Source organism: Pteronotus mesoamericanus, unplaced genomic scaffold, assembly GCF_021234165.1.
Source record: "Pteronotus mesoamericanus isolate MK-2021 breed Mesoamerican mustached bat unplaced genomic scaffold, CSHL_Meso_final scaffold_85, whole genome shotgun sequence".
In the NCBI taxonomy this organism is placed as follows: Eukaryota; Metazoa; Chordata; class Mammalia; order Chiroptera; family Mormoopidae; genus Pteronotus; species Pteronotus mesoamericanus.
Genome location: NW_026555329.1, coordinates 75,270,747 through 75,284,803, shown reverse-complemented (window position 1 = coordinate 75,284,803; position 14,057 = coordinate 75,270,747). Strand labels below are relative to the sequence as shown.

The 14,057-nt window shown below is 45.8% G+C and overlaps 1 protein-coding gene across 1 annotated transcript in view; it reads right to left on the bottom strand.

The window, feature by feature from the left end:
* Positions 1-14,057, bottom strand: part of MGAM2 (maltase-glucoamylase 2 (putative)) — a 74,088-nt gene that overhangs the window by 29,603 nt on the left and 30,428 nt on the right. Inside the window, exons 17-28 of the mRNA XM_054564228.1 lie at positions 13,647-13,801; positions 13,429-13,513; positions 12,511-12,567; positions 11,894-12,018; positions 10,960-11,048; positions 10,127-10,176; positions 6,953-7,111; positions 5,389-5,544; positions 4,030-4,299; positions 2,283-2,437; positions 1,133-1,301; positions 98-194 (exon numbers count right to left, since the gene is read on the bottom strand). Of these exons, the coding sequence (XP_054420203.1) occupies positions 98-194; positions 1,133-1,301; positions 2,283-2,437; positions 4,030-4,299; positions 5,389-5,544; positions 6,953-7,111; positions 10,127-10,176; positions 10,960-11,048; positions 11,894-12,018; positions 12,511-12,567; positions 13,429-13,513; positions 13,647-13,801 (1,567 nt within the window). The remainder of the gene's footprint in view (positions 1-97; positions 195-1,132; positions 1,302-2,282; positions 2,438-4,029; positions 4,300-5,388; positions 5,545-6,952; positions 7,112-10,126; positions 10,177-10,959; positions 11,049-11,893; positions 12,019-12,510; positions 12,568-13,428; positions 13,514-13,646; positions 13,802-14,057) is intronic.

Here is a 14,057-nt window from a genome sequence, read left to right as displayed (position 1 = left end):
GATGAGCTGCATTTCCTTCCTTGGCCCTGGATTTCCTTATTTCTCCTGATACCCCAGACCCCAGTAAAGCGGACACAGGAAGGCGCCTCTGGCTCACCCATGGCATTGCTGTTGAGCAGAAGCACCCCGTGGGCATGGCCATCCTCCTCCAGCCCCAGGTAGTAGGGGTGGACGCCATAGGAGTTCTTCTTGTCCTGGGAGAGTCATGGGGAAAGTAGGTGAGAAACAAAAAGAGCAAATCCGGAAAGACTCTTTCCACCTCATGGAGAAACAGCCAACCCCTACGCAGCCCTGAAGATTCAGTGCACTGCCATGCCCTTCGGAAGCCTTCCTTGACCCTCCCCCTTCCACCCCAAGTAAAGAGCTGAGCGCCAACCTCCTGCGCGCCCTCCTTGTTTATTATTACACAGTTCTGTTATCGCGCTACTACACTGCCATGCTTGCTTCTGCTTCGCGCTCACAAGCCTATAATCCTCTGGAGAACAAAGACAGTGCTTTGTTAAATAAGACAGTGACTTATTAAATCAGACTGTCTTATGCTATGTGTGCCTGGCACATAGAGTATATTAAATAGAAGTTTATAAAATAAAATTCATAGTACACATGGACTATATATGTGTGTATATATTATACATATATAAGTATATATATTAGTGTACATATTATACTTAGATATGTCTATACTAAAAGACTAAAAGACATTCATGAATGGAAGAGCATTATATAACGTGGCCTATTTCATTTGAGAGAGAATTTATCAACATAAGCTGTAGTTGGTGAATAGGGGGTACCATATATGAATTAAAATAAATTTACAGAGTGCACTGGTCAGGTGGCTCGGTTGGCTAGGGCATTGTCCCATACACCAAACGGATTGTGGGTCAATTCCTGGTCAGGGTTCATGCCTAGGTTGTGGGTTCAGTGCCCAATTGGGTTGCATATAGGAAGCAACTGATTAATGTTTCTCTCCCACATTGATGTTTGTTTCTCTCTCTCTCCCTCTCTCTCTCTCTCTCTCTCCCCCTCCTGCTCTAAAATCAGTAAACATATCCTCAGGTGTGGATTAATAACAATAACAAATAAATAAATTTACATGGAGAGAAACTGATCAATAATCTTATTCTCTGCTTACCGCTGGTGGCTCATCTCGAGCAAACATTCCCCAAGTGTTCCAGCTAATGTTTCTTCTGAAAGTTGTGTGCTCAGTTTCCCCAAAGCCATAGATGTTCTGAGAGGGAAGGCGAGTAGAAATGGAAAGGAACTTGTCATTGAAGGTGAAGCCAGGGAGCTGAGAATCCCAACTGCAAAACAAAAGCATACCTTCAAGCCGAGCTGCTCACAGGCCAGAGCCAACAGGGAATACGATTAGGATGCCTAACTGATTGTGACGTTTTCTGAGTGACTGTGCACCTGGATCCAGGTACAAATACTGTGAGCTGACCCAGGTCTTATAAGTGGCCATGACTCACTACTGAGATTCCGTGTTTGTATTTTTATTCTGTGGTTTGCAAGGCTGACGCCTCCTTTTCTGATTTATGGACCCTTGAGAGTCTCACTCATCTCTGTGTTTCTCGTTCTCATTGCCTGGCACATCAGCTTGAATCAATCCATAAGGTCTAAGCAAATGTTCCAACAGGAACGCATGAAACGGAGACTTTTCTGGATTGGCCAAGGTGCTTCCTACCAAGGAAGTCAACAGAGAGAAAGTCAGACACACGGTCAAGAGCTGAAGCCTGTCCACATGTGCACACACAGGTGATGGTTTCTGTTAGGATGGGGAGCTTCGGCCCCGGGCAAAACCCAGACCTTTGGTTCATGCCATTCAGCAGCAGGACAGGGGTGAGAGGTGATAATTTCTTTCATGCTTAACGTTGTAAAAGAGCTGTAAATCTACAGTGTCAATAGAAGCAAAGACTATAAGATGCCATTTCTGTCTCCTCAGTGACCTTCACCCCTCTCTCCTGACTCTTCTGTTATTGTTTATTTATGAGGCATATAGAGTGCTCTGTCCTACTTAACAAGAACAATGAGTAGATCATGTAATTTTCTTTTTCTGAAATCAAGCAAACTTAGTACTTTCAAACCTCTGATTAATTTTTCCCATTGAGTTAATGACTAATAGAAAATGAAATCCCCACTGAAGCAGGGAAAAGTAAGTATTCTCTGTTTAGAAAAACACACACACACATAGAGTCTCCAAGGTTAACATTTCACCTGTATTCATTAGAACCAGTGTAATTAGATCTAAAAATCACTAATTAGAGCCAAATAACAGTGCTTACATCACAGTGCCAGAGGCTTTTCGTCTAATCTGGATCCCAAAAGGGTTGCTTTGAATCTTGACATCGTACAGACGGTTTTGCGGGGAGCCAACAGGAGATGGAGGGGTGTTCAGAGGCACTGGAACCTCGTACCTTTTATTAGTGGGATCATAGATCTGACAAGGAGAGAGAAGGAGACTTTCTGATGGAATCTCAAACCTAATGGCCTTCATGCCAGCTCATACAATTCAGTTCCCATCAGGAGGCATCAACTGTCCCAAAGCAAACAGACATCAGGCAAGCCTACCCACTGTGCCCAACGCAAGTCCTGAGCCACAAAAATGCCTCAGCAACAATGCATTCAAAGCCAGGGAGGGCACTTTCTCTAAAGAATTTGTCATTTAAGGGTATCGAATCTCATGGATAGGATGCATGTGTTTATGAGTATGGCATGTGAACAGGTCTGTGCACACAATTGTGTAAGACTATGCGTGAGCATGTGTGTGTATGTTGGAAATCAGAGCACTGAGCTTTCATATAGATATTGAAATACTCCTACTAGGTGAGCTTCCAGATGTCGCTCGGCTTCTCCGTTCTTAACATTGCTCCTTTGTGCCCACCGCTCACTCCTACCCACCTAACAGGACTGCTGCGCAGGCAAAATGAGAGAAGGGCAGCGTGTTGTGCAAGGCTGGGTCGTGTTACCCTCATACTGCCATGAGCGAGCATCCTTTTTCTCAAAATAGTATTAGCCCATGTACCACACTTGGGGCATATTTTGTCGAAGGCCTTGATTCCCAAAATTCTGTTTCTCACACCAAAAGCAGCAATATTATTGGGGAGCCTGTTAGCAATGCAGAATCTTGGGCCCCACCCCCAGACTTTCTGAATCAGAATTTCCATTTTCACAAGATCCCGAGGGTGATTCCCCCCACATTAAAATGTTAAAAGCAATGTCTAGGGCGAGCTGTCCAGGGTGGTATCCACTACCCCCGTGTGGCCATTAAGCCCTTGGAATGTGCTCGTCTGAACTGAGATTCACTGTACATGCAAAATACACACCAGATTTTGGAGACTTACTATGATTATAAGATTCAAAAGTATCTCAATAACTGTATTTGGATTACATGATGAAATGAAAATATTTTAGCACACTGGTTGAATCGAATGCTATTAAAATCTATCTCACTTGCATTTTTTTCCAAGTACTTTCTTAAAAACACGGTTATTAGAAAGCATACCTGCCTCCCATTGTCTTTCTATCTGAGTAGAGCAGTGCTTCTCAAAGTGTGGCCCTTAGTGTGCAGCCTCAGACTCCCCTGGGAACTTGTTGGAAATGCAAACTCTTGGGCAGGAAGCCCTGGGCATGAGGCCCAGCAACGTGAGTTTGAACAAGATCTGCAGGTGATTCCGATGCACGTTCATTTGAAGTACCAACTGCAGGAGAAGCGACTGTAGTGTGGGAAGTGCATTAACGCCACCCAAGTGGGCTTACCACTGAGCAGACACAGTTTTCTCAGGGCAAAGGAGTGATTCTTGGGGGATCTTTCTGATGTAAAGGACCCATCATTGTAGGAAATTGACAACCCTGGTGGCTCCAAGGCCACACCCCGGCTCTACTACCTCCTAAGGTGCTGACCTTTCTTTCCCTCTCTGGGCCTCAGCACCCTCATCTCTCAGATGAGGGATCTGGACTAAACAATGTTCCAATGACGTCCCCCCATAGCAACTCCCTGTTGAGGACCAGAATCTGCAACGCGGGGGTTACCTTGAACTGCAGCATGCTTTCTGTGTGGTAGGTCACGTTGAGCCTCAGGAAGCTGATCTTTGCAGAGAGAGGGTCAGAGGTCGTGGCTGCCGCGGGCTGAGGGCGTGCGCCCCGTGCTGATGGTGGCGGCGCTGCTGCTCGCGGGGACTCGGAGGCTGTCAGGTGTGTGAGGTCAATGCTGACGCCAGTGGGCAAATACTGGATGTTACTGGCTGCATAATTAGGGATAGTGTCATAGAAACAGGTGGGCACGCCAGGAACCGTTGTGTGCTGGAACGAGAGGAGGTGTGCATTCAGTTGGCCTCCGACCCCACACTCTGAAACTCTAAGTACTAAAGAAGTTGGGTAACACAGACTCAGTCTCAACACCATGCCTATTATTATGGGTTGAATTGCATTCCTCGCAAAAAGATGTTGAGCCCTAATGCCAGGTACCTTATTTGGATGGCTATAGGGTCTTTGCAGTTGACCTAGTTAAATGAGGTCATTGGGGTGGGCCTATTCCAATATAACTGGTGTCCTTATTAAATAGGGAGATTTGGACACAGAGGCAGAGATGTACCCAGGGCAAGTACACCACGCAAAGGTGAAGGCAGATATCGAGGTAATGTCTTTATACACCGAGGAACACCCCAGATTGCCAGGACACCAGGAGAAGCTAGGAGGGAGACATGGAACAGATTCTCCCTCACAGCCGTCAACAGGGGCCAACCCTGCCAACACTTTGACTTTGAACTTGTAGCTCTTAAAACCCCGAGATGTCCACTTAACACACACACACGCACATACACACGCGCCTCCTGTAGGAGGTGAGCAGTGAAGGTCAGCAGGAAGCCTAATCTGGAGACTGGAGTCTTAAGGCTTTGGGGTTCTGCTCCAGCCTCCCAAAGCTACACCTCCTTGCCGTGGGGTAGTTGTCCCCACTGTGACATGGGGAAAGTCACTTATTTTTCTCTGGCTTTCATTCTATTTTTCAAATGGAGAGGAAGACTCGTACCTTACCTTGTTGCTTGGACTCCAGTGGACGGGGGGAAAAATCACTTAAAATACACAATGCCTGACGTATTATTGTTATGTTAAAAATAAAAATGGGGGTTAAAATAAGGCGGCTGGAGGAAAGAGAGAGCCAGAGCAGTGACGAGTTTCCTCTGATTCCAGCCCTCAGAGGAACACGCAGGTCACTCACCTCTCAGAGTTCACAAAAGAATGCAGCTGTCGGCACGGTACTGTTTTTTTCCTGAAGAGTGATTCGCACTCTACCCAGCAATGTTCGCAAAGTGTATTCTAGGTGCCCAGCTCCTCGTGGGGCAGACTGGACAAGCTTCCGGCTCGCTGGGGTAACCTGCCCCTCCTGCTTACCTCCCAAAGGCACCCCCGCTCCCTGCACTTCTCCTCGGAGGCGCCCGGCTCCTCGGGGTAGCAGTTGAACTTCTCCAGGTCGCTGACCGGAAGTTTCCACTCAATGGAGAATTCTCGTCCCAGTTCCAGGCCCTTGAGATCAGTGATTTTCACCACCTGAGGAAAGAGAAAGGCGGCCATGGTGACAAATGAGGAGAGGTAGAGACACCTGGATAATGTCCTTCCTGGACGGTCTGGAGGTCAGCAGTAGGGGAGCTGGCCGTCCATGCACCACCACTTTGCCACGGGATAGTCGGGACATTACTGTTTCTCCTCTGAGGCTTTTGACATCCCTGTCGGGAAAATGCACACGGCTCATTCCTCACGGAGCCACTGCGGGACACTGAAGGGAAGGCCTTCGATGGCATTGAGGAGCACGGGTCATGGGCAGGGCTGTCACGGTTAGGTGACTGCCTTCTAGGAGCGATGCGTGTACCTTTCAAGCATGATGGCAGTTACAGCAATAGCTAAGTTTTATGGAGCATGTGTATGGGCCAGACACTGTGATAATTACTTTATGTACATGCTCTCTATTAATGCTGCAACAATCCCATACTGCAAAAAAAAATGGCTATCTCTAATTTGTAAAATCGAAAGCTGAGGTTCGCAGAGGTTTAATGCTCTGTCCAAGTCTCACAGCTCAGGGATGGCAGAGCTAGGATTGGAATTCCATTCGGCCTAACTCTAGAAGCCAGGCTCCAACCCTTTGCCATACCTGTTGTCTAAGTCGAAGAGGCTGCCCTAAGAAATTGTGAATTTCCCAGCACTTGACATAATCAACTAACAATTGGAATATTTTGTCTGAGATTATCATGCTAAGAGAATCATTCAATAAGGACAAAACTGAACTATCCCTTGTGTTTCATTTAACTCTCCTTTTCTCTCATGATATAAAAATTGCTGAAAACACTAAGGAAAACTATCAGCTGTGTCTCAAAGAGAGTCTTTAACTTAAATGAGAAGGCAGATGGGTAATACCCCCAGAATTAAGCTGATGTATTAAATAATATAGTTTGAGCCTTGGCTGGGTAGCTCAGTTGGTTAGAGCATTGTTCCGATATACCAAAGTTGTAGGTTCAATCCCTGGTCAGGGCACATGCAAGTATCAACAAATGAATGCAGAGATAACTGGAACAACAAATTGGAGAGACAACAATGTCTCTCTCTCTTGCTCTCCCCTTACTCTCTCTCTCTCAAATCAATTAAAAAATAAAATAAAAAATAATATAGTTTGAATAGTATACCAACTGTATCACATGTGGGACCAGCATGTCTAGCTTTAGATTTGCCCAGAGAAGAATTGCCTTCTTTCGGGGTCCCACTGACCCAAAGTGCAGGGGTCCGTGTTTAGCAGGTACGTGCTTCTCCTTCTACATCCTGCCTATGCGTGGCCGGTTTTCCAGCATGCCAGTAGTCTCTGTGCCTACCCAACCTCAGCAGAGCAAGGGAGAGCTGCTTGTGAGAGTCTCGGGCCAGGGCCTTCCACAAGGGACCCGCGGGATGGCAGGGTAGAACAATCGCCCACCTTCGTTGACGCGCTGTAGTTAACATTTGAGATAGAGGTGGAAACATCACTAAGGAGAGTAAAATCAGCAGGTTGCTTGTCCATTCCCAAGATTATGATATCTGTAAATGTGATGTTGTCCTTATAATTATTATTTGTGACCTTTGCCTGTAGACGGTTCTGGGGGGGAAAAAAAGTCAGTTTAGAGAACAAGTACATCAGATTCTAATTGTGCCCAGATACCACTCAACACCTTTCTTTCTGAGATCGAAGTTACGCCCTTTATCTCTGAGGTTCTAAATGGTGACTCACAATCATCCCAGATAACTCATTAACCCAGACACTTAACAGTCCTCAGTCTTTTAGTAATAGTTCGTGCTCGCTTTGGTTCACTGGTTATTTATTGATTCTATTCCTCAGAAAATATGTTCCTGACATCATGGGATTTTAAAGCAGATAAGAGAGATACTAACAAAGCAAACAAAAACACACGAGCACACGGGAAACCCATGGCACACACAGGTATAGACATGCACATACACACAACATAGCACCCAAATAATTTTTCTTTTTATTTTAATGATAATGTGGATAAGAACTAATTGTATAAATGCTTCTGATGTGCGAGGCACTGTGCTAAGCATTTTACATGTATTATCTCATTCAATTCTCACGACAAATTATGAGGTCATAATGATCTCCATTTCTCAGATGAGGAGACTGAAGCCCAGAGAAATTAGGTAACTTGTTCAGGGAACCATAGTTCAAATGCGACAAAGTTGAGCTAAAACAAAGAAGGTGGAGCCAAAGACTAAAGAAAAAAAGGGGTCACTTTGATGTTTAAAAAGACCAGTCATACCCTGACCAGCATGGCTCAGTTTGTTGAGCACCATCACACAAAGCAAAAGGTCACCAGTTCGAGTCCCGGTCAGGGCACATGCCTGGGTTGCAGGCCAGGTCCCCGATTGGGGCATGTGTGAGAGGCAACCAATGTTTCTCTCTCACAGTGATGTTTTGCTCCCTCTTTTCCCCCCTCCCTTTACTTCTCTCCAAAATACATAAATAAATAAAATCTGTAAAAAATAAAAAGACTAGGTATTCCACAAATATGACCAATTGGTTTCTGCAAAGGTGAAAAAGCAACACAGTGGAGAAAGGACAGCTTTTCAACAGATGGTACCAGCGCAGTTGGAGGCACATAGAGAAAACTTAAGCCTTAACCTGAATTCGCATCTAATATAAAAGTTACACATTTAATTACATATATTGTATAATTATATAACTCAAAATAGATCATGGACTTAAGTGTAAAAAGGTCAAACTATAAATTTTTTAGGTAAAAATAGGAGAAAATATTCAAGCTCTAGGACTAGGAAGAGTTCTTATTCTGGATACCAAACGCGATCCACTAAATAGATAGTGGATAGATACATAGATAAATATATAGATATATAGATAATAAATAGATAGATAGATAAATCAGACCCATCAAATTAAAAAATGTTTGCTCTATGAAAGACTTTGTTAAGATGATGAAAAGAGACATCTGTAGACTAAAAGAAAATCTTTACCAACCATAAATCCAACAAAGGACTGGTTGCTAGAATATTTAAAAAACACTCTCAAAACTGAAAGGAAAAATAAGGCAAATAACCCAATTAGAAAATGGGCAAAAGAACTGGAGCGACATTTCACCTAAGAGAATATACAGGTGGCAAATAGGCACATGAAGAGATAGTCAACATCCTTAGGCATCAAACTGAAACTACAATGAGATATCACTACACCCTTAGGAGAATGGCTAAAATAACATGTAAAAATCATGACATCAGGTGCTGGTTATGATGCACAGAAACTGGATCACTCATATATTGGTGGTATAAATGAAAAATGGTGTGGCTAATCTGAAAAAGCCTATCACTTTCTTATAAAACTAAACATGCACTTACTGTAGAACCGAGCTTTGGCACTCCCGGACACTTGTCCCAGAGAAATGAAAACATATGTTCACGCAAAAATCTGTCCATAACATTCATAGCAACTTTATTCATAATAGCCCCTGACAGAAATCGCCCAGATGCTCTTATATTAAGTGAACGGTTCAATAAAAGCTGAACATCTAGGTTTTGGAATGCTGCTCACCAATGAAAGGGGCTGTAGATACACAACGACATGGATGAACATTGATGGAATTATGTTGAGTGAAAAAAGCCCATCCCCAACACTACATGCTATATGATTCCATTTAGGGAACATTCTTGAAAGGAGAAAATTATAGAAATGACAGACAGAATAGTGGTTGCCAGGGGCTAAAAAAGGGGGAGGGGGAGGCAAGTAGGAGTGGCTATGAAAGGGCAACTGAGAGGTCCCCGTGGGGAAGGGAATGTTGTCTGTCTTGATAGCATCAGTGTCAACATTCTTGTTGTAAAATTGTGTTATGGTTTTATAAGATGCTGCCATTGGCGAAACTGGGTAAAGAGTAGAAGAGATCTCTCTGTATGATTTTTATAACTACCCGGGACTCCACGGGCATCTCAAAATAAAATGCATCATTGAAAAAAACAATATAAATTTAAAAGAAAAGAAATAAGGAAGAGACCCCATAAATAAATCTCTGCCCAGGCACTGTCAGACTTCTAAGAAAACCAAACGAGAATTCTCCCGTCCCCTGGTCAACTAAGTGCCTTTCTTCCTCTCTGTCCCCCTGGGAAACAGAGACGATGCAAGTGATGTTCTGCATCTCCCAGCCTCTCAAAACCACCACTTCATACCCGTGCCCAGAGGCTGGAAAGGAAGGTCGTTCTGGAAGAACCTCAGACAGGCACTGCCCCACTCCCCACTCCCCACTCCCACCCACAGCCCGCACACATTTGTGCCCACCCCACCCCCGCCAAACAAGGGCACATCTTGGAAGCCAGGACTCATCATATAAAACTCACAGGCAAGGCATTTTTTCTAGAAAAACAAGACAAAACAAAACAAAACACGACTTCGTCACCGAACTCACACCGAATTCTTATAGACATATCCCTAACACAGGTTAAAAACTTCCATTTGAACTGGCAACCTTTCCGGGCTCATTGGAATCAGGCGCTGCCCCCACCCTGCATGACTCAGCTTCTGAAGCCAACCCAAAACTCAGCAGCAGTCACAGGAAAGAACGCACACTGTATGTTCCTCCAAAACGGTACTTACGGAAGTGACAGAAAACTCATAGAGAGTGTAATTCTTCGTCGTTACAGAATCTGGAAGAGAGAGAGGGAGGAGTCCCCGTTACATGGGAAGAACAGGAGTTTCTCTTCAGCGGGAACACCTTTGCCACTGGATCTTTCTCAGCCACTTTTGTCAAACCCCCACGGCGGCTCCCTGCCTACTTCAGGCCACAGTCACTGCCCATCCTCCGAAGGCCGGTGAAGTTCAGAGTGCAATTTTGAAGTGCTATTTTGCTGGCATTTAAAACATTTGACTCACATCATAGTTATCCGCGAGCACAGCGTATCTATCCTGTTGCACCGGGAGTTCCTCAAGTGCAATGTCTACCTTTTATTCACCTTTCTATCCCCTGCATACAGTGCAATGATAAATAGCCAATAAGTATTAATAAGTGCTACTTCTGTGCAGGGTGGGATTTTTATATACTCACAGACCCTAGGCGTATGTGAGGTACTTACATGGAAATCCTACAGTGGGAAAACACACTACACAAATGAGATGCTTCTCCTCAATAATAACCAAAGAAGTATTTTTGCAAAACTACTAGCCCAGTGTATTTTTATGTATTAATAAGGATACCCGGAGGAGAGAATAATTAAATCCAATAATGTCTGTTGCTTGGATAGAGTCAATAACATACATGTTGATCACCTGACATCTACTTCAGTGCACTGTGCTTGGCCATCCAAACCTCAGAATAAACTGGCTCTAAGCCACAGAAGGAAGCACCCACGACAACAGCCTTCGTGCCGTAGTGGGCGGCCTGCAATGACTATCTCGCGGAGCCACACAGGGACGGTGCGTAAGGAGCCCACCTGCCGATTCGCCATCATCCCAGTAGAGCTGTCCCTTTGCTTCTCGCTTATGGTCCAAGGCAACAATGAGTCCCAGGGAATTCTTCCGACTGTCAAAGAGCAAGTCTCAGTTTCAGAGAACGAAGAAGGGACAGAACTACGTTACACCAGCCCCCTTCGTGCCCCACGGGCAGGTCATCTCAGAGTCTGTCCTAGAAACTGAGGAGATACTGACCTCGTATGGAAACAGGGGAACGGGGTGTGGGCGGACAGCAGAGTTAGTAGGGAATGAGCGGAGGAAGAATAGTCGAAGGAGAGGGTTCCCGCTGAAAACTGGATTTGTGGTAACACCAACAATCACATGCGCACTACGAGGTGCTCACCACATGTCAGGAACTCTTCTAAGGGTCTTATATACATTAAATCATTTATATTATTCCATTTGATCCTTATAAGAACTCTAAAATCAAACTGTCATCATCCCCGGTTTACAAGTGATAAGCAGAAATAGAGTAAGTGGCCATCACAATGCATCAGGTATTTTGTAAAATTGGGGCTTGAACCCACACTTTCTGACTTTCTGACCTTGAAGCTGTGTTGACTTTGGCTCCTATTTAACTTGCATTCTCTCGTGTCTAAGGGAATCTCCTTGAGGACAATTTTTGTATCATAAAAAACTCCTCCTGAACGATCATGTGACTCTCCTTGTAACCTGACTCAATTGACAAGTGAAAGGCTATGGAAATGCAAAGGCAGAGAGGCAACACTTTCACCCTGCTCAGTGAATTCCAAGATGCTAATTGGGGGTCAACCCTGAAAGGAGGGGAGGAGGGCCCCTGACTGGAGTTCTCCTCCCTGGGTGTATCCACAGTTAGTCCCTATATTCGCTTTTCCCACAACACCCTGCCTCTTGGAGCTTGAGAGCAGTCTCACCTCAGAAGAGTGAGGAGCTTACCTGTCCTTTGTGGTTGTGCTTGGCTCCTGGGTGGGAAATATGTAGCCCCCTCGAAGGTGAAGTCCTATCCTATCAGGGGGCAGTAGCATCTGTACCAGCTGTTTCCTCCATTGGGTGGCTACCCCCTAACCAGCAAAGGAAAACAGATCCGATCATTGGCTGTTTGGGCTAGAAGGGACCTTGGAGATCTTCTCGCTTAGCTGCCTCATTTTAAATAAGAGAAAACCAGAACCCTGACTCCCAAAGTGAAGTGACTTGTCCAAGGCACACAGGCAGAGCTGAGATCCCCACCCGGCTCGTTTCTTTGTGTGACACCGCGCTGTGATCCCACCGCGGGCTTCCATTCTCGCGAGGCTACCGCAGCCTCGGGCCAACGGCTCGTCCTGACAGCTGCACAGTGGCCAGGTGGACAGAATGAAAATTCCTGCCAACTTACCCCGGTTATTCCAATTATTTCATTGTACTTTGGAAAGGCCTCCCACAGGGAAGAGCACCCACAAACAACTAGATGTAAAACCTGTAGTATTGTCCTCCCCCAAGCTCCCACCACAGCTGCTGCCCGACGGCCGTCTTCTGCTAGAGGCAGGCCCCCGGGCCAAGCGGGCCACCTCACTTACTGTCTCATAGTCGTACCAGATGGCATCTGGTATGTACGCTTTCACGCGGTCCGCACCCTAGGGGAACAACAGTAACGAGCGGCATGAGCATTCCCCGCTACAGTGTACACGACACCTCCACGTGCGGCTCCCTGAGCCCCTCTGAACAGCCCTCCCGGTCCACCAACAAAAATACAGCCACTCGAGGTCGAGCCATGCCAGCAATTAAGTTCGTTTTGCTTTCGGGCTCCTGAATGTCCTAAGAGAAGCAGAGGAAGTTCATTCACCGTGGTACTTGTGTAATCTGACAGGTGGGAGGAGACAGAGAGTCAGACACTCAGGAGAGCCTTCCAGCAGGACCACTCGCTGGTTGGCGGGTCCCACCATGGGATGGTGGGGTGAAAACACCAGCTCCAAGGGCCTTTGACATGAGTACGTCGGTGATCTTTCGTGTTTACAAACTGATCGGCATAATCCTGATCGTTCCCCTCTCGCCCCCACTTTTCCCCACTCACGACTGCCCCAGGTCGCACCACAAACTCCACAGTAACACCCCCCCCTTACCCGGCACTCCCTCTCCCTCCCTGCCCCTCGCCCCTCTTCTCCTCTCTCCCTAACCCCAATGTCACATCCCCTCTGGTCAAAGGGAAGTACAGGCAGGTGGCCAGCCCGAGGCATTTGAGGCCCCTGTCTCTGTCCCTATGCGTAAGGACACAGGCTTCATGTAACCTTGCAAAATGGGAATTGTTTTTCCTTGGTAAGGGAGTGGGACCAAGAGTTACCATTTTTCTAATTTCCAAACTTTCATAATCTTTCTCTCCTTTATATTCATATTTATATTTAAACTCAGCCAAAGACACTCAGGCTCCAGCCTATTCAGCTATAGCGCCATGAAGACAGGCGACATATCCCACCCCGCTGTTCAGATTATAAACATACTTCATGTAAAACCGGCGTGATGAGGAGGCCGGGCCCCCATAAGAACTGCTCGTGCACCTCCCACGTAGCTGGGTCCTGGTAGAACCTGGAACAAAGAAGGCAGGTGAAGCCTCCAATACAGGAGAGCAGCTCACCGTATGGCAACAAGGAACCTTGTTACTACTAACGAGGAAAGTGGAATTATGATCTGAAAGGTCTTTGCGGGTCAGGAAACTCACTCGTGGACCAGGGGCCTGGCTACAGTCTCCCCCAGGGTATGAGCGCGGTAGAAGAGGGTGTAGAGATAGGGCAGCAGGGTGTAGCGGATATTCAGATAATGTCTGGAGGAACTCAACAGCACAGAGTCTTCTCCAAAGGCAGCAGGGTCCTGGTCCTAGAAGGAAATGTGAGGAATTACTAGATATTTCTATCACATTTTAAAAGTTCCCTTTGATAAGAAGCTTTCTCAAAGAAAGGAGCTCTGTTCTCGAACTTGAAGATGTCAAAGCATTTGCAGAACGGAAAGGAGCTGGGTCCCGCTCCTTTGTTTTTATAGAGGAGAAAACCACATCAGAGGCTACATGACATTCCCAGGGTAAAACTTCATGTAAGTGGCAAAGTTTAAATTTGACACATGTCTTCTGACATCT